A 26,056-nucleotide genomic window follows, 5' to 3' on the forward strand; every position below is an offset into this window, starting at 1 on the left:
CGATTTATTTGAAATCTGATTCTTCGGGGCCATTTTACAATCTTTACGAAGTCTAAAATCAATTTGCGACTCAAATAATTTACTACTTTTATAGCAATCGTTAAACTACAATTAAATGACCTGTATACATATATACAACGAACACAAGTACGATTTGCAAAACAAGTGACAGTATACATGTAAATACTAGACCAAAGCGTGAAATTCAATCTTGAGCGCTTCGATGCTGTGAAATAATTGTCCAACATATTTTCGACATGTACAAGTTTATAAGTGTTCTAGATAAATGTTTATCGTTATTTAGACGTCTTACGAAGTATTTAAATCAAAAATATGTATAGATCACTATCATATAATGACTTACCTATAAAACGTAGTGTTCCCAAATTTATGGAGAGTACCGTAAATAACAACAAACGCATAAATGGTTATGCTAGATTTGTTGAAAGACTTTGTAAATCAATTATTAAAATTAATCGATTCACTTTAATCTTTTTTTCTCTTTTTCCCTTGTCCCTTCATTCTTTCGTACCCCAATATCATAATTTGATTATAAAAAAATTGAAGTACGGAGGCGTTTTAATTAAAATGTTACACGATTACTTATTGTTAGAAACGCATTGTAACATTTCACTGATACAATGAATTATCTTCTCCTACATAGTACGAAATTTATACGAATATATTAATCTAAAAATGGAAAAATATAGATATAGATATTTTTTTAATAGTATGAAATTATAGAAATATATAACACTTAATGTTATATTTATCAATCATATTATTGTTACATATACAGTTCCTCAAATATTTATATTCTTTAATTTTATCTAGTTTAGCTGATTATAAATGTGTAAATCAATTATAAATTCTTAAAATAAATATTTTAAATAAATTGTGATTAAATTGTGATATAGGCATTTTTTTATAATAAATATATACATATATTAGATTGATGTAAATAAAATTGGTCGATTTTCTGTATTATTTTTAAGAACAGTTGTAAAACTTTATTAAAAAATGAACAAAATTTATATTTAAAAAAGGAGTTTAAAGCTTGAAAACTTTACTTTCAAAAACTTACTATATTGTTTTTAGTTCATGTGAATTCGGTAATTGATATATATATATTAGGTGTTGGAATTAATTCGTAGCGTTTTTAATGAAAGAATGTTATTTATTTCACATGAGCATTAAAAAATACATTAATGAAAGTACTTCCCATCACTTGTAAAACGCTATGAATTAATTCCAACACCTAATATATATATATATAATATAAAATTAACTGAAAAAAATAAAAAATTTTCTTCTCATTTTGTAGGTCTGTCACGTACCTAAGAAAAATTGAGAAAATTTTTAACTATCTAACATGAAAGCTTGAAGTTTTCCCTACAAAATCGTTTTTTAATAATGTTTCTACGATTTTTCGTAGTTATTCACGGATTAAGTAAAAGGAGCATTCTGACTTTGATTGCTCATAATTTTATTAAAAATCATTGTATCACGCAATAAAAAAATATAGATTCTTAAAACTTTGCTCTAATAATTTGCTCTATAATCGCTAACTTTTTAAAAATATTGTGGACTATATTGGAAAAGAAAAACCATTTTTATAATGCAGATATTTTATTTGCATCAACCTAATACATATGTATATAATTATACATACATACAATGTATATATATAATATATATATATATATATATACACAATATATATTTTCGATTAAATTAATTTATATTAATAATATAAATTATATACGCGCGATATTTTTTATTTTAATATTGAAATCCGAGATTTAACTGAACGTCGATCATTGACAGTAGATGAATAAAAGTAGTGAGCCTTTTAACATTGAATATCCGATAATATATCATGATTATTTGCATCTTTATTTTTCTTATTCTATCAAAGATCATTGTTGCAACGTGCCATCGAGAAATACTCTAATTTCTGTAATAATATATATCCTATCATAGTGTTAATTTCGTATGTGATGAAAATGAGCATCAAGTTTCGCAGTATTTTCATTACATCACAAATATCAATAATGCCTTTCTCTCTAACTAACGTGAATTCACAGAATCCTTGCCACGATTTGTGCAAGCCAAGTGCAAAATGGAAAACAGCTCTATGCACTTATTTTAATTAACGCAATAAAATGTTTCAAGAAAAAAAATGATTCTCCTACCATAATTCCCGACAGTATAATTCGTTTTTGAAAATACGCAAGTTTGAAATTTTCATTATCACAATATTAATCTCTTGGGACGAAATATTAAAAAAATAGAGTTTGAAATATGAATAAATTAGTAAATATACATGACTTATAAAATATACCTTAAATACGATATCATATATTCTGTATTGAGTAGATCGATGGTCCAAATAAGTAATAAAAATAGAGAGAGAGAGAGAGAGAGAGAGAGAGAGAGAGAGAGAGACTAACAATAAAATTTTAATTTAATTTGAATTTTTTTTAGATTTTAATATTCAAGATTTTAGTATTCAGCCATCAATGTGATTATATCAACAAAGATTATTAATGAAGATATTTTTATAGCTCTCGACATAAAATCTACTAACAATGTTGAAGCAACGAATTGATCATTGAAATAAAAGAACAAGTTTGATAAAATAATCATTTCTGTATTTTGACTTATTTATAAAAGAAAGGCCTCTGTTATGAGATGACTGAGTTCACTTTGAATAAATGTTAGAAGTCTATAAGCAGAGTTTAAAAAAATAATAAGTCATTTTAAAGGGAATTTAATAAGCTTTAAGATAATGTTATATAAAATTTAATTCATATTCCATTTTTTTTTGAAAATTAAAGAAAAAAGTGCAAATCACAAAGTCAAAAAATTGTGCTTCTAATTTGAGATGCCCCGAGAAATCGATAGTAAAACACAAAGTATATCAGTATTGCAATTAAAAAAACTTTATTTAATGTTTCTAAAATACAAACAAATGCAGCCAGCGTGTGCGAAAAATGAGCATGCGATAGATTATATCCAGAACTCGTTTTCAGATAATTGGAATCAAGCATCGCAGACATAAGCACTCGACTTCATTCCGGTTGTCTTTTTTATTATTGTACAATAACATTTATACTTTAGCAACGATTTTCACTATAACATAGGAGCTTGGGTTATTTCATATTGGGAATCCTCAGATTACAATTTTCACGCCTTATGGTTTTAGAATCATCAAATCTAACTTCTGTAATTAAATAATTCAACATATCTCGTATTTTTTTATTAGTACGATCTTACTTTATCACTATATGAAGAATTTATTGCCAAATATTTATTTATTAAATAATAAACGAGGTTTAAATACTCATCTCAATGAAACTTGACTTCCAAATTCTAAAATCTTGTTTTACAGGCATGATCTTGACTACAGGCATGATTTAATAATGAATTTTCTACTAAATAGTTTTTAATCCAAGAGCAATAAATTCATGGTGGAAGCAATAGATAGCGTTTATTAGTTTAGCAGAAACGCCGCTATCTCATATTAGGCGCTTATCTCATAATAGGGGACTTTCCTATACATAAATTTTAAAGATAAGAATGGCTCATAATACAATTAAACTCATAATATTCAACGAATTTTTTACTGATTTGTAATTATTAAAGTTTTGTCACACGTATACACCTATATATATATACAATTGCAATTCAAGCGAATTAAAAAAAGCTATCGATAAAAGAATAATTATTGCGAAATTTCTTGTCCTTCCTGTTCTATTTCTCCAGACGATTATTTGAAGGAAAAAGCATCAAACGTTGTATAATAAGAAAAACTCAAGTATTGCAATATTTATTTAAAATTTTTCAGTATATTAACAGTCTTTTTAACAGGATTGAGCATCAAATTATTAAAATAGCTTGTCAATTTAATTCGTGATATTACTATAGTAGTTTAATTGCATTTATATAAATTCGAAAAAGCAATTTGGCGTGCAATGAACAAATATGGCATATATGCATGTACATATATAGTATATAATAATTCAGACTGAAGCATTAAAGATCTAGCTATAACCATTAGGGCCATTACTTTTATTCCTTATTGTTGAATTTTCACGTAAGATTCTTATATTAATTACAATATTTATTTCCTTATTCGATGAGAAGTCTACAGTTTAAAAAATAATGGTGTGAACTTAACGCCATGCAGTGTTTATATTTTTACTGTATTAGTGTTAAATTAACAACATAGTTGTTAATAGAGAATTATACGTATATATGTTTGAACTTGAAAATGAAAGTTTCACGGAAATTGTTAAAAAATATTAAATAAACTCGTAAGGTATCGATAATTTTCCTATCATTTACAAGATGTCTGAAATATTGAATCTCGAAGAAATATTACTTTCGATAGATGATGTAGTCGGCAATAAATATTAGTAAACAGTTTATGTTTGGACGAGGATGTAACTGTTTATGTGTCGTATAAAATTCAATTAATTTAGATAATTACAAGAATTAATTCTTTGACTGATATTAGCATAAAAGATTAATATATGTTTGATTTATGTGTTTGATGAAGATGAGAAAAGGATTACTTTATAAATATTGAATAAAGATATATTATGTACAAATGCATCTAAAGGCGATGACATAAAAAACGAGGACCTTTGATGATGCATAATAACTTGTAAACAAATAAATAATTATCTCAGTGTATGTTTCTTGATTATTGTTTTTATTTTGAATTCTTTAGTAAATAATGAATAAAAACGCCAATTTTTAACGTTCGATTATTTACATGTAGAGTGCTTTGCTATTACCTTTATGCATTTGCAATTTGTATTATTTATTGACTACCAATTTTATATATATGCTATTTGCTTTCCTAACTACTACCTTGTTATTACTACCATTATTACTAATTATTATTATTATTTATAATTAATATACAATTGTTTATACTATACAATTGTTAATTTGTTGCGTATAACAATAATTTTATTAAAAGTAGATTAATTCAAACTTGGTATTCAACGTGCAGAAAATGTGCGACGATTTGCAAAAGATAGGATCTGTTTCCAGACACATCATCAATTCTTTTTTACGATTATTAATTTCACTTACAATTTGTAGATTAACCGTTCATTACAGTTCTTTTTTTTTTTGGATGATTGATCGCTTTCGAGGCGAATAGGCGATATTTACGATTGCATGACCGACAAGTTGCATCGACTGCTTGGACTACAATGGGCGTGGTAATGAATGCAATGCATCGTTTATGAATATTTATTATTCAATCAGTAAAAAAGCCATCGAACATGGGACGATTGTTTTGCCGGTCCCGATTTGCAACTACAAGATCGAAGATAATATTTTGTACAATTTATACAAATAGATAAATAAGATAAAGATAGTAAATACTATTCAATAGAACTTATTATTTCATATTTTAGAAAACAATGATAAACTCAAATGTTACATACGATTATGCATAAGATTGCATGATTAAATACAGAGTGTCCCAAATTATCTGCTGATAGCAGATTCTTGATATCATTTGGAGACAAAAGTTCTAATATCAAAATGTCGAGGCTACAGTAGTTTTTAAATGAGAAGAATTTGAAATTATGTTATATTATGTTACATTACGTTACGTTGTATCTGTTCTACAATAATCGTAAGCATATTTGTAAGAATTGATCAATCATAATCAAATATTCTTCTCATATTCGATTTGATTGATCAATTCTTACGATTACAACCACTTATCACTACGCTTATAACTATTGTAGAATAGGCATTGCATTACGCTACATTACGTTACGTTACATTACGTTACGTTACGTTATGTTACGTTTATTCACTTATCCATAGAATTTAATTTGATATAACAAAAGTATCAAAAAACATTATAATTGATGAGTGTGTGGTCAATATGCTTAAGTTGACCATATAGATTCTTAATTACAAAAAGTTTCTTTTATTATAAACGAAATGTTGTAACAAAAATATAAATTAAATTATATAATGCTGTAATGTATAAATAAAGAGCTACAATAATTGTAACTACTGAAATTAATAATTATCTTTAGTATAAGAAACAATTTTATAGTAAATAATAACTTGCCTATAAAATGTTACATCATTTTAATTTAGTAACAATAACAGAATGAACAAATTGAGCAATAAATTGATGCAATCGAATCAGACAGATAACCTACACAAAGCTATTATATACTGCTATCTATCTATTGAATTGAAATAGTATTATATATATATAGTATTATAATAATTACCTAAGTAGCAAATAGAGCGTTTTGAATACACATCTATATTGGATACATCTATATTGGATCTAGTCACTTTATCTACAATTTTTACATAAATACAATATTTATTTGCGAAACAAAGCTTTCTTCAAAAAAGAGTTTATATCTTATTTGCGAATCAATTTAGAATGTTTTATAGATATTTCAAAATGATATTAATTATAAAAAATAACTGTTATGAAAAAAATTACAGATTATTCTGAATTGGATTTAAAAGTAACACAACAAATTTTTTTTTGTAACGGTTTACTATTTGAATCATAAGTTATTTTAATAAGTAGTAGTATTTTTTTAATCTGTTTTTTGATAGAAATGTATGAAAATGTATTATAATAAAAATTTTAATTTTTTAGTATAATTACTTAATATATTCAAGATTATTTATGTAAAGTTACATTGCGATGCCTAGACTAGTAGTCTAGGCATCGCAATGTATATAAAAAATATGTATTTGTTCTAAATCTTTGTAATTCTAATCAGTGAATCGCAATGAAACTTTGCATATGTTATTTTAAATACTTGAAGTACTTTTTTTTTTAATTTAGATTTTTATTATCCTTTTTTAAATTTTAGTTTATAATAATAAAAATAATAACAAATGAATTATACATCTAATAAACTATAAGAATGTATTATTTAATATAGACAAAATGTTATAGACATAACTTTTATATGTATATGCATAATTTATTTAAAATAAAAATATTAACACATTTGTAAAAGTGATAATAGATACATCCTTAAATTATTCTGATTGATCATACAACTTTCGAGATTCCATTTGCCGAAATTCTAGTTGTCATTAAGGAATTAAGGCATTTTCAGGCAGCAAAATAAACAACATTCTTGCATTTTGACCTTTCAACAATTTCAATACTATTTTAAGGAAACTTGCCTTTAATTGATGACCTTTTATAATGTTTTTTATTATATATTTATCAACTCACTTTGAATAATATCTCTCTGATACATCCTTAACACACAACAAATTTTATTCCTTATCTATTATCTATTTTTATTGCTTGCAAAATGATTCAATCTTGCTTAGGGAGAATGTTTATTATACGATGTAATAATAACACGCACACACGCACGCATACACAGCATAGGAGTATAGAGTATGGCACGTGCGTATCAAAAATTTCTGCGACATTTGCGAATATTTGCGAATGTCGGCGTGGCAGTGAAAATCGATGCGTTATTATCAGGTTTAACTCTATTATCGATAGTTAGTTAAGTATCGATATACAGAGATTGTGAGAGGAGGGGTTGGTCGCTCTACGAGCATACGTTAAAGTTCCGATAACGATGTTTATATCGACGCTTAAGTATGCGCGCATGTCAAATTTGAAAATGAATCCGGAGAAACATGATGATTTTTCACTTTAACCGCATTTAGAAAAGTAGTAGTTTGAAAAATTTGAAGAAAAACTGTCGGAAAAATTCATTTTTGGCTCACCACTCTAGCTATTCTCACGTAACACTATGCGTAAACGCACGTGTAATTCTCATTTCTTGATGTGAGATTTGTTTACAAAAACTTTTTAACACCGACGATGCAGATTTATACGGCAACACACGTGGCATTTAACGTAAAGTGGATAGCTTTCTTATTACGATTATCCGATGTAGAAAAAAAGAGAGAAAGAAAAAGGACAATGCTCCAGAGTATGTAAAGTGCTAGCAACAGAGCTCGGACGCAAATATTCATTTCACTCATTCGAGTTGGGAGATGTGGGAAAGAAAGACAAATAAACATACACAGGATAGAAGAGTGATGCGAGGGTATATGTGAAGAGTGTTATTCGTGAGCAGCTGCTTCCGTCACATTGCATTTTCTAGTGATGAATCATTTAATGCAAAAAACAACGAGCTTATTTATTTTGATTAATTATCCTAAAGTAGAGAGAGAAAGAGAGAGAGAGAGAGAGAATGAATTAATAAATGTAAGCAAAATGATTTCTTTCGTAAAAAAAATAATCATGAAAATTTTTCATATTATTTGGCCTCTAAAATTACAATGTTGCTTATACTTAATATTGATAAGATAAAATTGTAAAGAAATCTGATATTTTCAATAAAAGTTTTTCAATTGAATTTAGAAACAAGTTAAAGACACCAACTCTGCTCTACTACTCTTTTTCATTCTAATTAATTTGAAATTAATTTATAATTTATTTGTATAAAAAATGCGAACATTTACCTATCTCACATTACCTTTTGAAATTATCTTTTCAAATATTTAGTATGGTTTTTTGTTTCTCTTGCAGAAGCTGTTTCTCACATAATATATTTGTGTTGTTTAATTATTATTTCGCAGTTATTGTCACGAATCCTTTCAAGAGGAAGTATAGAATGATTCGCAAATTACAATATGCGATAAATTCTTTTGAACAATAATTTTGTAGATTAATCTACTTTGTAGACTTTATTTGGCTAAAAAAATGTGAAAAAAGATTATTTTTTAAATTGCCGCTTCTCAACTCTCGATACATATTATATAGAGTAATGTAGATAAATTGATAATGAAATTTACTTGGAATTATTTGAAGAATATGATTTCCTCGACTTTAAATTTAGGAACTATTAGTATGTATTCCATCACATCACACACTTTCGGCGAGTGTCTACACGAGATACTTCAATTTTTACAGGTGAAGTACTGTTAAAATCGAAGATTGAAAAAGGCGTAAAAGAGACGGGAAAGATCGTTAATTAAAAGTCGGAGTGACAGACGTTTAATCGAATTTCAACGTCGCCAGAGTGTCGCATTACCACAGAAGTATAGTCTGAAAGGAACACGTCGATATTTGTTAGCGAGGCGAACATGAGAAGTGAGAAAGTGCCGAGCGGATGCCAATCTGTGGCGTAAGCGCGCGCGTGCTATTAATGAACTTGTAATTAAATCGCAGACTTGGCTAATGACACATCTAGTGGAGAACCATGCGAGAATCTCATTTATATGACATTTCATTCCAGTAAGTCCAGTATTATTATCGCTTTGATTGATAATTCAATGTTCTACTGATGAAATTTTTCCGAAAAAGATAAAAATATTTAATCTAATATGTAAATAAGTTAAGTAGGTATAATATTGTATATTGTATTTCTCTATACATATATTATATTATTTTCGTAATTTATTTTATTCATTACAGAATAATTTTGGTACCTTGGAAATTTAAAATTATGCAAAATATTTTGTAGTTCAAATTCTTTTCTCTGAGAAAGAGATGCATAAGAGGTTTTTCTCTCAAGCAAAAATAAGTATTATCCAATAATACAAGATGAAGTTATTTTTCCAAGAGAAGAACGATTTTAGAACAATAGAAAATAATTCTTTCTTTTCGCTTTATTAAACTTCAATAATTTCTTGCTGTAAATCAATGTGATAGAGTATAGAATATTAAGAAGATATCAAGTCGCATGTTTACATTAATAATTATTAACTTGTAAAAGAATAATAGAATAATATATAATGTAATCATACTAACACACACACACACACACACACACACACACACACACACACACATATACGCATGCACGCATAGATGTATACTATTATACAAAATATTCTTTCTAAAGTATGCGACATTAGACTATATGCAAAACAATTTAGATGTGTGTGTGTGTGTGTTATTTTTATTTGCTTTTTGCACAAGAATAATTTTTTTGCGTGACTTATATATGTATAACAAGATTGATTGCAGGATACTCGATGTTTTTCTAAGTGATTGCTTCGATAAATACAAGCGAAAGCATCTGCTCCAATTGTATATTCATGCGCGTTTTTATTGATTATCGAATTTGTCAACACCTGGTAAGCATCTCCCACAGGTTATCTCAATGACGATGCGTATGGAAACATTAGAATAGATGATGGCGAATAAATGAAGAGTAGGTTGGCACGTGCTCCTGGGAAATTAAGAAGGGTACAAGCCAAGAGAAGGCGAGCCATTTAAAAATAATAATCTCCTCGATTGCTTTTATCGGTACGCATTTTATTGTTGATGAAAAATATTCGCAATTTATATGTTTGCAATTATATTATTAACGAACAGATGAAAAGAGGATTACAATTCGTAATCTTTATCTGCAATCACAAATTTTGCTATTTTTAATCAATATTTAGTAAACATATAAAATTTTTAATGCGATAAGCGTTATTCGCAAATATATTTATGGATATAATTATTATTTACTTATTCATATATGTGTTAAATATCATTGTTGAGTAAATACAATTTAAATAAATATTTGCCCATGCTTCTACACCTTGTATATATTAAGAATAATATTTAAGAATGTATCATCTTCCTTTTTTCTGAAAGATAAACATTTATTGTATACATGCAGTTCGAATGCACAAATAAATATTTTCATTACATTTGCCTAATATATAACAAGCACATATTCAATTATTTCAAAACAATTACAGTTATTATTCATAACAGAGTTTCTCGGTTGTTGTCATATCCTTAGGGAACTAACCATGCGCGTAATTGCAATCATTACCGGTACAACGACTAATTATTACGTTGGATTTACTTATTCTAGTGCGATTTATCAAGTGTGTATTTACAGTCAATGTATATTATAAAATTTCTACTTTCTTTTAAAAATTTTTAATAAATAATACACATGAACACTGTTAATATAACTAATTGATTAAAATAAACAAAAAATTGTGCAGGAGGTAATAGGTGAGTGTGTTTACATATATATGTATACATATATATATACACATATATTTAATCGCTAATATCTATATATTAGATCTATATATTAATAGAAAATAAAATGTTATTAATTTTCTATTTCATTAAACCAGGTTGTCATTAAAGTTTACTCTCTTGGCGCTCTTGTGACGCAAGGCATAATACAATACGAGTGCAATAAGCGAGACTGTGTAGGACCGTAAAATTCGGCAATAATGCACGTGTTCACAAATCGAAATAATATTTTAACGATTATTTTTGTCACAATGCAAATTCCAATAAATAAAGTACGTCGAGAAAATTTGGATTGAAATTTATCTCTTCCAGAAAAACTCGTAGCATTCAAAACTATCGATTTGTCGCAAAATATGGCAAAAGTGTTTAAAAATTTTTTGAAGACTGAATTATTTTTTTTCTCAGCTTTTCTCCTCTTATACATATGTATCTCTACATCTTATATACGTTTATTTAAAACATTATTTTTTGAAAGATATATTTATTAATAGAACAATTTTTTTATAATCACAGTGAACACGTAATACACACATACACATGTGTATGAAATTAATATTGTTATACTAATTAAAACTGTGACAAAATTCTCTCGTTGCGAATTAATACTTTAGAAGAACTTTTCCAGTAAAGTGCATATCGTTAATTTCCAAGAATAATTACGAAACTTCTATGACGCACTCTATGATTCTCGCGCCACCCATTATTGTTTGAGTGATAAATAGAGGTGCGCTAACAAGTTTTATTGCAAACTTGCCGCAACAAAACGTCATTACTCCGAGTAGTCGATCATTATTTTGGAGCAAGAAGTTGTTCATCGCCGATCTGCTTTGATAATGACGAATGGATTATACTATAGTTAACGCGATATCACTTTGACAAGTTGCACTTTAAATCGAAATTTCATCAAACGTAATCCTTGCATCATTTAAACTTTGCTCCGACTTTGCTTAATCAACGAGCAAATTTATTTTTAGGGAACAAAAATTTTGTAAATTAATAAACAAACTAATTTTATTGATAAATAATTTTTGAAATTGAATTATTTTTAATCAATTTTGTTTATTACCGTCAATCTAAGTACTATTAAGAAGGGAATAACGAATGAACTATTCAGTTATAAAAATCAGTTACGGGAATAAAATTTAAAACCCCCATCATCCATTTTTCATCAATCAGTGCTCGGTGTGAAAGCATGGGGTTCGCATGAGGATTCGGGCTAACTCTAAACTGTCGTTGCTAGATCTATCTAAATTAATTCTGCAATTGTATTCTGCAGCGTAATATTAAAGAGACGATGTATATACATATATAGTTATTTTACAAAGCTTTCATTATAGTTAATTTATTAATTTGACAACTTGTCGATGAATATTCGGCAAACGTCATCATTGCGTATAGTGATTTATATCGCCGATAGATTAACCTATAGAAGAAAGCTATTAAAAAGTAATGTGTTAATGATGCTGCGTTGATGCATGGTTGCTACTGTCGCTACTGCAACATTGCCAGTCGTTTCAGGGACCTTTTCTTCTGTGTATCGATTTATCCAACGTTTTTCCATGTGGTTGTGAATAACGCAACGCAGGTGATATCCACGGCACATTTAATGCTACTGCAAGACATCATAAAAAATTGCCAGGGATATGTTAGAAATCATCCCTCGGATCACTCAAGCGCGTATAACGTATCCGAATATTTGTATTTATATCAGACTCAATGCGTTGAGCCGAGTCCATTGAAAAACATGCCGCGCAAATGGTTCGCAGAGAACAGAAAATATTAGTTTCCGATATACAATGTTTGTGTGAGATTGCTCAATTTCATTCTCAAACATTGACATTTTTATATTTTACATTTTACTAATTAGACATATTAATTGTTCACATCTAATGTTACGCAAATCTGACGTTGATTTTTATTACTTTATGACGATTAATTTTGTAAATGTACATGCATATACGTATCTTTTATATATATATATATATATATATATATATATATAAGTACACGTATACATATTGATAATTGTCGCATACATATCTACACGCATAATTATAATATATACATATACAATAGATATTTTTCTCTTGTGTAATAGACTTGTTTCATTCATATAATTATAACTTAAAGATTAATAGTTTCCTTCGCTCGAAGCAACGGAAACAGTTACGGCATGTTAACTACGATCTATTGTATGTGATTTTCAGAAAATGCCAGTCGCTGGTGTTGGCCGAATGGGACCTGGGACAATTACTCCAATTATTCTATGTGTCGCGACGTGCGGTTACCAACCATCGAGCCCGGTATAGAAATCACGACTACACTATATTTCATCGGCTACAGTCTTTCTTTATTTACTCTAATAATGGCGGTCTGCATATTCATCTACTACAAGTGAGTTAAGAATACGCAATCTGAAATTCTTTTTATTTATGCTACATTACTTTTTTCGAAGAGAATCAAAGTGCGTCCCCAGTCAGAATTTCGGAAAAGCAATACGACCAATCAGATTATATAAACGCGCTAAACTAAATTATTTAAAAAGTCACTTCTAGAAAGGCATTCTCTCACAGTAAAATAAATAGCATTCTTGCATTTTCGCCTTTCGACAATTTTGACATTATTTTAAGGAAATTTATCTTTAATTGTTGATCTTTTACAATATATTTTTTATATTCAAAAATTTACTTTAAATAATAATGTAACGATATCAAGTTTATATTCTACATATAAGTTACGAGAGAGAGAGAGAGAGAGAGAGAGAGAGAGAGAGAGAGAGAGAGAGAGTGAGAGAGAGAGGGAGGGAGGGAGGGAGGGATGGAGAGGGAGAATTATAGATGTACAAATAAAAGAATTTTCCTAATATTAGACACCATCAGATATTCTTACATTATTATTCTCTACATTTCTAATGTGGATTTTCAATTTGCCGCACTCTCATCGTTTACAATATCTAAATCAGCATGGTACGTGCAAGGCCTCGGAATAAATAAACGGTCGAAACAGTATAAACGAAGTAGCGCGGATACTTGAAATGCGTTCGAAGAAACGTTATTAGCATTATACATATTTATATTATTCTCTTTTCGTCATTTATTAATCGTAAAACAAGGATAGAATGACAATACAAATAACGCTAATAGCATCTCCCCGAACGCACCTTTGAAATTCTATGTGTTAAATTCTGTTTATTGTTAGTCGTTTCTATTTGTTTCTATTTGTGATCGCTCCAAGCATCACATACTAATCTAAGGGTGCTTTCCATTTGGTAACACAAGTCGGCACAAGCATCATTCTATCTTTCTTCAGTGAGCGTGAATAACAAAGATAAAACAATACTTGTGTTACCAAATGGAAAAAGCACCCTAAATTAAATCTACAGTACGAACATATTCCAGAGTTCCTCAAACTTATGCCTTATATCTTTCCTATAGAGAATTACGGTGTCTCAGGAACAATATACATACGAATCTAATGTTTACTTATATCCTGGCTGATTTGACGTGGATTTTAACTACTATAATGCAGGTAATGCATGTATATAGAAATCTCGCTTATATTTAAATGATATTCTTAATTTTACGCCTTTAATACTCACACACATACACATGAGCGGGCGCATATTGTGTGTGTGTGTGTGTGTGTGTGTTTTATGATACGTTACGTTTATGAACTTTTTATACAAAATTGAATAATAATCAATAACTTTTTTAAATCCGAAGAATTTAATTAACATTGTGAATACACATTTACGTTACTAACGGCATTTCATTGTTAAAAACGTTAAAATTATTTTAAATCACAAATCTTTGTTTTTATTTGTAACAAAATATTAGTTAAATAAATGCTTTTTACGATTTCGAATTACAAATAATCGAATGTTTAATAATGTGTCGAATTTAATTTAAAAATTCCTTTTCCCCTTTTATTCTTTATTATTAACAATTTTAATATATTAGACACCGTACTGCGTGAAGTTATTTTAAATTTAATGAAGCGTTGCTTCCAGTTCGTCATATTGTATTATATAATATTAATTCCATGCTTTGACTGCTCAAATTAGTTCACTATAAAGAGCAAGAGAAAAAAATGATAAGAAAGAAAAGAAATGTAAAGAGAAATATGTAAATTTATTAATTCTTAATTATTAATAAGTAAAAATTGTTTATTTTTATATTGTTATATAACACACGAATTGTTATCTTCATCAGTGATAAGATAATAGATATAAAATTGATTCGAAAACTTTTTAATAGTTCTGCCGCGTATGATACTAATATTCACTATGTTATCAAGAACTAATTTTTCACATTTTGTGCATCTATATATAATAGAAATCAGTGTAGTTGTCAACATTAAAAGGGAAAGAGAAAGAAATGAAGAGAGATAGAGAGAGAGAGAGAGAGAGAAAGGACGAATGGAAAGGTAGCAATAACACATTACTCTTTATTAATTGAACATAGAAATAAAATGAGCAGAATGCTTGGTTTTCTCATCTATATCGGATCAATTGATGGTTGAGTGTATCCCTGAATATCGTAGAAATTCCCATCGACTGCACTCTTTCAAATTGCATGCAATTAAAAGTTGCATTTTATAATGCATTTTAATTTTAATGTTATAAATCTTTTTCATAAGTTCTGGAAAATTATTCAATTGTTAGACAAAAATTAGCAAAAAATGCACATAATCTCGGAATTAGTATCTGTCTGATATATAATGAATGTTCCTCTTATTAATACGATTTTATATAATTTCCAGGTATCCATGCAAACAGATATACCGACTTGCGTGATATTATTCTCGCTTCTTCATTACTTCCATTTGACAAATTTTTTCTGGATGTTCATCGAAGGTGAGTTAAAAATGTGACATGTTATATCTATCTCTTACAAAGTATACAATATTGAACTAGTATGAAAGAGAAAATCGAGAGCATAAGAGCGTCGTTTGTATTACTCAAAAATTTAAAATTTAATAATTTAGAAAAATATCCGCGCACGAGTGCTAAAGAATATTTTAAAGAATATTTTTGTACTCCAAATATTATTACGCGTTTATCTTTACTGTTTCATGTTTATAGGTCTATATCTGTACTTGTTGGTCGTGAAAACATTCACTGGTGACAATATCAAACTAAGATTCTGCTTAGTGATTGGCTGGGGTGAGTGAACTAATAACTCTAAAATCGCGGGAAAGAAAAGAGTTTTTTGGGTCGTCCACATAACAGTATTATGTTTTAAAAACTTTGTATTAATTATGTTTTAACATAATGATAATTAAATAAATAAATAATTAAACTAATAGATAAATAAATCCAGGTATCCCGGTGCTTGTGATAGCCCTGTGGGGAATCGCCAAGTCGCTGGATCAGAAAATCATGAATCACATCATGAATCAACCTAACCAGGTATGAATTTAAATGAGAATGTTTCTCTGACGTTATCTGAATACGTATTTGACAGCAAATTTCCGTCTATCTGCGCGAAAAATCTTTCATTTCCTAATAGTGACGTGTAATAGGCTGATCAGACAGCATCGAAAACATATAAAATATCGAGCAAAATTTTAGTCACGTTTGCTTGTTAACGCCGTATCCAAATATTTGACAAAGATAAAACATGCAAGGAAAAGACAGAAATAACATGCAGAAAAATATTAGACTTGTTCAACAAGTTTAATTTCTCATCATTCGTCCGTGAAAAAACTTTCCATTGAACCATCCTGATGAAAATAAAAATCAGAGCGTAAATCGGATGTAATGGAAGAGTAACAGAAGCGTCTAAAACGAACCTTCTAGAAGGCGAAAATTGGAATAATGAAATGTAAAAAAAGCATTTCATTGTTCCAATTTCCATGTATATAACAAGGATCGAAAGATTAATCGATAACTTTGACTTACTGAAAACTTTGTTAAATTTGTCATCACTCTCTTGGAATCAAACATGTGTATATTATGAATAAAAGGCTTCTTGGATCTACTGCAGAATTCTGTAGTACAGCAATAACTTATCTCTTGTTTATAATTTTAAGCACACAAATTTTTACTTAAATAGATTTACAATTTAAAATTTAGTTATAAAAATACTAAATAATAACATGCAGAATTGAGAGTTTGCAAATATATAACGTATTTTAAGACATGTTATACACATATAGAGAGAGAGAAAGAGAGAGAGAGAGAGAGAGAGAGAGAGAGAGAAAAATATTGGAAAACGTTTGTATAAATATTAAGACATCTATGTATGAAAAAATCGAATTTTCCTATCTCCTCTATCTTTATAATAAATACACGCACTTGTGTAGATCTCACAACATCATGCATTATAATTTATAAATTATTTAATTAAATATGAACTCGATGCTGGTAGGAAGTGGTACTTTGGAGACATTGTCCCTGGATGATACCGCATCCGTATGACTGGTTTTATCAAGCGTCCGCTGTAATAGTTCTAGCAGTGAACATGATATTCCTTTTCATGATTATGCAGGTGAGTACATCGCTTGAATTAATCTTGGAATTATCTGCCTACTTATATTTTTCGTTATAATCATTCAGAGACCGAAAATTTATTTATTTTAATCATTCTTTTACTTTATATGTACACACATATGCGCGCGCGCGTATATGTCTGTGTGTGTGTGTTTACACTTTTATTTAAATGTACACAGATTTAAATTGTTATTTAGCAGTAGTCTTATTGACACGTTTGCTTCGTTAGTAAAAAATAATGTCTTACAATATCAAGTGATAAAAAAAGATTAACACTATTTTTAATCATATTATTAACATCTTCTAAGAGGTCTATAAGTCTCAATATTATAAAATTTCTTGTCAATTTAATTTGTAATATTACTGCTCTAATTCTGTTAGAATTGTATTTCAAGACTGAAAATTAGATTCGGCAGTTTGCAGAATTGGATATGTAGTATATAAATTCACGGATTTATAAACAATAAAGATCCAGCTTGACCTTTATTTTCGATTTTTATTGTGTTAACACTATTTTAATAAATACTATTGTGGTAAAAAATATCTACTTACATCAATTCAATTGATCTTCAAATATCTATACTCAATTACCTAGATGAGTAGGCGGATGTCAATTCTATTTCATCTAAGATGGAAGCTCTTTATATTCGAAATGAAAATTATAAACAACTGGGACTACAGACATTTTGATATCCGAGGCAGAAATAATCCGCTCCTTAGTTATAAAAAAATATAAGTCATAGTAAAATTAGTGTGTATAATGTGTACAATATATTAATACATGTATATATATTTTATATTTACATTGACAATATATAGAAGCATTTTACCTGTTTTTTTATATTTCCGAATTATATTATTATAATTATAATATTCATCAGTGTTTGTCAGATTCATATCATGAGAAAAGATGTTTCGTTGACTTGCTCTATAATAAAGTGACAACTTCTAAGGCATACTTGAGAAAATTATTTACTTGGAGAGAGTATACCCATCGCATTTGATTTTTTTCCAATATCGCAATAAACATCAAGTAACAAGGTGCAACGTTATTTGTCCTCGTTTTAAGATCAAAATGACATCTTTGATGATATTTTCACATAAATAATGACATAAATAACATTAACTTGCTGCACACCTAGATTATTTTATCAAAATTCATATCTTTATTTCGTTTTTATTTAATTAATACACAGCAAACACGGTCGATGGCCGCTGTGATTATAATTATCGTTAGTACAGCGAATTAATTAAAATATATGTATACATAGAAATTGATATTACTATTTTTATGTCGATTCAAATTTTTTACCTGAGGCAATTAAATAACTCGTTGGCCACACTCTCTCCAGTCCCAACTCTGACTATAACAAATATTTGTTGACGAATAAAATAGCGTATACGCGAATAATATTTTAATTTAACCCAATCTGTGATTTGATTTTAAAGAGAAATGTCGATAAAATTGCCATCCAATTAATGGATCCTGGGTATCCTGTATAATACTTCTCCTGTACATTGAACTTTTAGTCGTATCTTATACACGGACGTAAAACGTCTTATATATCAAGATAAAACAATTTCTGGATAATCTTATTAATTAGTCGGGTAAATGATAAAAAAATCCTTGAAATAAATTTACGAAGAGAGACATTTATTCGAATAACATTCCAGTATTATATTGTCGTTCTCCTAAATTGAGATACATATAACGTCGCATGCCCTGCAGGTGCTGATAACGAAGCTTTGGTCTTCTAATAACGTGGAGACGCAGCAATATCGAAAAGCCAGTAAAGCTCTCTTGGTATTGATACCACTTCTAGGAGTGACATATGTGTTAGTCATAGCTGGACCTACTGAAGGCCAAGTCGCCAATGCATTCTCTTATGCGCGTGCGATTCTGCTTTCTTCGCAGGTAAAAAGTTATTTAAAGAATATGAAGAAAAAACGTAAGCGATCAAATTTAAGCGATAAACAAATTTATCAATTACATTCAAATATTTTCAAAAACTTTGGTACAATTTTATCATATCTGCAACTTTCCTACGACACAGTAATGTATAAGCTCATTATTCTAAAGTAAATCAATCATTTCATTATTATACCAGGATAATGTTTGAGAAATAAATTCACTTATTTTCCAAAAACTATGTTGCGATAGGACGAGAAAATAAACGAAACAGGGAGGTAGAGTAATAGAATTTATACAAGTTTATGCCACTTTAGTTTATACAACTTTAGCAACAGACATAATTCGACATTCGTTGATCGCTCTAGAAATGAGATAGAATCTCAATTCTAGAGGGAACTGATTCAATCCAAAATTCTTTTATCGCGGCGAAAAGTGACCTCTCGCAATCGAAAATAAAAATAAATATAATAAATATAGTAAATCTAATAAATAAATATAATAAATGTAATTTCTACTTTTTTCAGGGATTTTTCGTGGCGTTGTTTTACTGCTTTCTCAATACTGAAGTACAGAATACAGTTAGGCATCATTTCGCACGATGGAGCACTACGCGAAATCTTGAAAGCCGTCGGAGGTATTATAACAATTGGTCCCCTCGTTCAAGAACGGAGAGCATAAGGTACTCGTTTTACGTGTACCTTATGTTAAAAATATCTTCATATATATATATATATATATATATATATATATATATATGTATATATATATATATTATAATAAGTTATAAAATATAATAGGATTGATCAGAACCGGGACTAGACATATATTTCGGCACCCGCAAGGCAAAAGAAAAAAGTGTGCCCTCTGTGTATGTTACAAACGAACGAAATACATTTACTAAACACAGTAAAATAAAAGTATATATTTATATAAATGATTTGTATAAATGATTGCCATACAAAACCATTGCACAAACAAATTTGTTTATATTAACTCAAAAAGAGTATAGGTGTTTCTTATTATATACATATATTTTGAATCATTGAATTTAAATCCATAAAAATCGTTTGTATTCCACGTTCAATTTTTTAGATAATTTTTTTAGATAATTTTTAGAGAACGCAATGATGAAAACAAAGGAAGATCTGTTAAAAAAAAAAACGTTTGAGGTAGTAAAAATAAATATGACATTAAAATGCATGACTGCAAATTAATCGTTAAATTTATTTTAGTAAATTAAATAAAGTATAAGAAGGAGAAAAAATTTTGCTTTATCACGTGCAATCAGCCATCGAACCTAGATTAGTAATGGGAGAAACAGTTGTAGACGTGGAAAGTTATATCCAATGTCGAGCACTGCTATATTGTAAGCGTTAGTAATAGATAGAGGGTCACCAAGTTCAGAACGCATTTTTATCGATAAAAGCGCGTTTTTCTAAAATTCTACAATATGTGTATAATGTAAACTACATAGCATAATTAAGCGTTCTAAATACGGGCCAGAGTCTTATAAAATTCTAAAGTATTAAAAAATATTTTCTCAAAACTTGAAAAAATGTCTGCACATAAAAATAGCAAAAAAACTAATTTACACTGAGAAAAATTCGGTTATTATAATATTTTACTTGTGTTATCAGAAACAATTAGTAAAATGTTATAGTAACTGAACATTTTGCTTCAAATTATTTTATTCCATCAAAACAAAAGATGTATTTATCCATATCTAAACAAGAAATAAATTTATTCAACCAAATGAATTCTCAGTACTAACTTATGTAACTTATCTTCCAAAAGTAACAATTAAAATCCATTTCTGAAAAGATTATCTATGATTAATATATATGAATATGTATTAATATGTATAAACATACATAAATATTCATAAACATGTATCATCATATATGAAACATGTCCATACATGTTCATACATCCCTCTCTTTCTTTTGTAAAGAGGGATGAACGTGTATGAACATATTTCGATCATGATTATACATGTTTACGAATATTTATGTATGTTTATATATATTTATACATATTATGAACAATTTTTTTACACAGCAAACGCTCAATGGCAGATATACGTACTCATTATTAGCAAATGAATTAAAATATGTAGAAATTTTTTACATAAGACCTTCAAATTTTTAAATATTTTTATAGACAAGTGCCTTGTTTGACCCTAGTCCCGACTCTGAACTATTAATCTTTCTTAATGCGAAGTTGTAATCAACATCAAAGTCGCAGTCCAATTTCAAAAAGTTTTCTAGTTTTACGAAATGAGTTTTGCGAATTTTTATCGCTTCACTGATTGATCACTCACTTTACTGCGCTTTTAGGATTTTTGTTTTTTTTTTGGCAATTTTATAATTTTGTTATTTTAAAATTAAAAATTCTCACTTTTTTAATTCTTTTTTTTTCGTCATCCACCATAGATTGTGCCAGCCATCGAATCCGTATCGAAAGCGGGAGTCTACAGTAAGTGAGACTACCACTACGACAGTGATAGGCCTGAATTCCACCACGACATTCCACCTCGATAAATCCAAAGGGGTTATTTCGGAAGCTCTCAACGAGTGATATAAGATTCACTACAAAGATTTTAATGTAGTGGAACAAATCCCGGCGCATTGTTGCAATTAGCAATCTTACAGATTACATCACTCGATTGATTATGTTCTTTACGCGAATGGCGGACTATTATATAATATATGAAAATTGTTGCAATTCGCAACGCTTTCCCCGAGATTTTATTATTCTACAATTAATTTTTGTGAAAGAAATATCTTCGATACTCGACACACCTACTCGATATTTTCACATCTCATCAAGACTGGACAACTCTCACATATATCACTACAGTATCTTGCTGCGGTCTTGTTGGATTATAATGTCAAATGAGAAATTATATATAGATTTTTCATCTTTTATGCTCATATGTGCGTATAACGTCGTAACTTATCGTTATCGACAATATTGATTTACGTAAAGTATGCAAAAAAAATTCACTTTGTATAATAATAGACTACGAAATAATCAATAATTATCAATTGATAATTATTGATTATTTCGTAGTTTATTATTATACAAAGTCTAATTAATTATTATAAGATCTATCTTTTTTGAAAATATATAATATAAAACCTAGATATTATAACATGTATCTCTCTCTCTAGATTGTATTGCACATTATTTATTTATTAATGCAGAAAAAAGCTGAGAGAAAATATTTACGGTATTTACAATATAAAAATAAATTCATTTTTATGTATAGTGCAAACAAACAAAAGATTTCATTCTTCCGCCTTTGACTCAATAATTCAATATAACTGCAGAAAAAAACTGTGTAACATACTCAGAATCTCAATTAATAGATATACATATGTGTATATAATTCTTAAGTGTTAATTAGAATTATAAGAGGAATCACGATAGATAAATTTCTATTGACCTGCATTGAACTTTGTACTGCAGATAATAGATATCGCTTGACATCACTATACAATAATAATTTTCGTTATCGTTGTTACATAATAAATAAAAACCGGATGAATGTCATAATGCAATATACATATAGCTTTTGAAGCGAGAAGTAGCGCGGCAATTGAAAGTAAAATAATCACAACTCGATCTCTACGATATCGCTATTTCTTATTTACAATTAGCGTTCAATAGCATGTTGCGTTATAATGATATATCTAAGCTATACGTGTGAATTTCACGATAAATATTTTTCGTTAAAAGATTTTGTAGATGCTAGACATTGCACTCATGTCGACGGAAAATAAATTTCTCTTTCCTCTCTCTTTTTCCTCTCTTCCTCTCTCTCTCTCTCTCTCTCTCTCTCTCTCTCTTTCTCCTCCTCCCTCTTTTTCTCTCCCTCTCCTACCTCATCTTCTCTTTTCCTCTTTTGTATTGATATAGAAATTTTAATTTCTCTTTAGCAAGAATTAAAAACTAAACTAGGAGAGACATTGCATACTCGTATTTTACAATAAATTAAGACATTGATTGCCCAAATTTAAGCTAGAACACTAACTTAATCCAATAAATTGATAATCGTATCAATAATGATATTATCATTAAATTGCATAAACTACGTAAAAATCTGTAAGTATAATGGAAACAAAAATGTATGATTACATTAAAAAAAATTCTCATAGCTCATTTTTTTTAGAATTTTTTATATTTTAAATTTATCAATATTTCTGAAAAATACCTCTTTAAACTTCTTCAGATTTTATAAAGTTTCTTATCACAAAATGAAAAACTTTTTAATGTTTCAGAATTCACATATGTATAATGTATGTATAATATATAAAAAGAAATCTAAAAAAGATGTAGACTTTTTCAGCATTTCTGAAAAATATTCTCTAATTAATTTGTATCTAAAAATTTGAAAAATTTTCAAAAAAATTAAATAGAAATTTAAAAAATTTTCTAAATTTAAAAATTAAATAGAAATTCTAAAAAATTCTGCAATTTATATAGAAATCCTGAAAAATTATTTAAAGAATTCTAAGAAAGATATTCACCGAGATGCACATTGCAGTGGGCTGAAATATTCCAAAAAGTGATATCAGAAATCAAATTTAGAATGTTGATACGAAATAATTTTATAAAATAGACATTTTTGAAAGTACTTATCTCTAGAATATTAGAAGGATGGAATAATTCATTTACATTGTATTTAATACACAGGAGTAGTAAGTAAAACATAATATTATAGAATTGATATTCTTAACTTACATTTATAAAATATTTTTTATTTGAGAATTTCTCAAATTTCTAATAACTATGAAATTTGTATGAAATTTTTTATCTGTATTATGAATCAAAAAAACAAAATTATGAATATTAAAGATAATATCATAAAATATAAGATATAACCATAAAAAATTTAACTATTAAACAATTAATCTCACAATACGATTGACTTTTGCATATGATCATCTATTTATCCTCCACTCCATAGCTTTTTTAAAAAAGGATGATGCTTTTGCAGGATGTCTGCTTCAAAACTAACTTATCCAGATTTACCATTTCTCATTTATTATTAACAAAATCCTACTAAATACAAGTATGTCCCATTTTAATAAACGCACTTAAATATCTTAAGAATTATTAGATAAGATATTATCAAGATTTGCTACTTTTTCAGGTTGTATAATTTCGAAGGAAAAACATTTTAATTTAAAAAAATTGGTTTTCGGTGAGCGTGCAGTTAAAATAAAGTTCAACTTTATTTTTTGGCATTTCTTTTTTACATCGACGTTTTTATTATTAATTTATTTTTTTAACTCATTACCTAAGACTAAAGCAATAAAGTTAACAAAGAAGTAATTATTGAAAATAGGATTAGAATATGAAAAAAATTTTGAAATAAAAATCCATTTTACAACACGTTATAAATAATTTATTAAATATTACTAAAAATTATTAAATATTGATTGTAGAAACTATAATATCAATCAATTTCAATCAAAAATTAAAAAAGATACACGTATAACTTTTTTTTTTAGTGTGTTGCAGTTCTCCGATTAATTATACAAAAAAAAATTAAACAAAATCACAAGTTCTCTTAGAACGTTCCAGTTTACTGTTCCAGCTTATAGCTAGACCATAATAAAATTAACAAAAAAAACAACAAATGAAAAGTTATACGCGTTTCTTTTGTAATTTTTCTCACAAAATTAATTTGCATAATCAATTCCCTCTACAGACAACATTTAATAATTTGTTTGTAATAATTTGTTACAAAAATAATATTTATAATGTTTTTAATGTTTTATAATGTTTTTTATCATATTTAAGATCAACGACTTTAAACATTTTTTTATTGGCATTTTCATATCAATATAAAAAGATTAAATTGTAAGTTTTATAATTTTGGCACAACTTTATAATTTTGATGGGTTTACAGCTCACTGTGGAGTGTATTAAATGAATTTATAACAAAGTACTTACCTTTGTTCAAATGCAGCATGTATTGTTTGCAGATATAGCATGTTCTAATGTGTTACCTGATGTTTTCTAATGCGTATTGTATCTTATATAAGTTTAATCATATATAGAGTAAGGCAGGCCTGTTCCGTCAGTTCAACTTTGAAGTAATACAAAAATTTACGGTAGCACAAACAATATATATCTCTTTGCAGTGTCGTGCTTATAATGACATTACTTATAATATAATCATGATTAAATAATCAACATGTGCTGTTCAGATTGTGTTTAAAAAGTATATACGTCTTAATATTTTTGAAACTTCCAGGAGTATTTTCTATAAAGAAGCTATACATTTCATAGGTCATTTCCGAAGCCGAATCCATTATTGGAATGCCAACGTTTCATGAACATTGCAATTATATCTTTTTATTTATGTATATTTAAATTTATTTAATATTAAATAAAAGTGTTTCAAGTGACTTTTTTATTTAATTTTCCGAGAATTTTCTTGTTACAGTATTTTAAGTCCTAAATCTTGGGATATCTTATATAAAATATATATGTAAAATATACAAATTTATATTTTCAAAACGATTAAATAAGAGATTAGAAAAGAAAAGTGGAATTATAAAGTTAGTTTAAAATTAAGAAAGATATT

At 28.0% G+C, this 26,056-nt stretch overlaps 1 protein-coding gene and 1 long non-coding RNA gene across 10 annotated transcripts in view; one reads left to right on the top strand and one right to left on the bottom strand.

The window, feature by feature from the left end:
- Dh44-R1 (Diuretic hormone 44 receptor 1) overlaps positions 1-25,877 on the top strand; it is a 49,183-nt gene extending 23,306 nt beyond the window's left edge. For 7 of the 9 annotated variants that reach the window (XM_087410894.1, XM_087410893.1, XM_087410896.1 and 4 more), the window contains 9 exons: positions 13,258-13,444; positions 14,485-14,578; positions 15,812-15,905; positions 16,134-16,214; positions 16,372-16,460; positions 17,422-17,541; positions 19,273-19,458; positions 19,980-20,134; positions 21,888-25,877. In XM_087410894.1, the coding sequence (XP_087267020.1) occupies positions 13,258-13,444; positions 14,485-14,578; positions 15,812-15,905; positions 16,134-16,214; positions 16,372-16,460; positions 17,422-17,541; positions 19,273-19,458; positions 19,980-20,134; positions 21,888-22,032 (1,151 nt within the window). In that variant the 3' untranslated portion in view covers positions 22,033-25,877. Of the gene's footprint in view, positions 1-8,968; positions 9,293-13,257; positions 13,445-14,484; positions 14,579-15,811; positions 15,906-16,133; positions 16,215-16,371; positions 16,461-17,421; positions 17,542-19,272; positions 19,459-19,979; positions 20,135-21,887 lie in introns of all 9 variants that reach the window. The other 2 variants (XM_087410898.1, XM_087410897.1) reach the window with 2 other exon arrangements.
- On the bottom strand, positions 19,177-21,988 carry LOC147908092 (uncharacterized). The gene is made up of 2 exons (XR_015546556.1): positions 21,853-21,988; positions 19,177-19,362 (listed from the first exon to the last, which is right to left on the bottom strand). It is a non-coding gene; the product is annotated as an uncharacterized LOC147908092 (long non-coding RNA).
- Positions 25,878-26,056: the final 179 nt, after the last annotated feature.

Source organism: Acromyrmex echinatior, chromosome 11 (assembly GCF_024713525.1).
Source record: "Acromyrmex echinatior isolate Ae372 chromosome 11, ASM2471352v2, whole genome shotgun sequence".
Lineage (NCBI taxonomy): Eukaryota > Metazoa > Arthropoda > Insecta > Hymenoptera > Formicidae > Acromyrmex > Acromyrmex echinatior.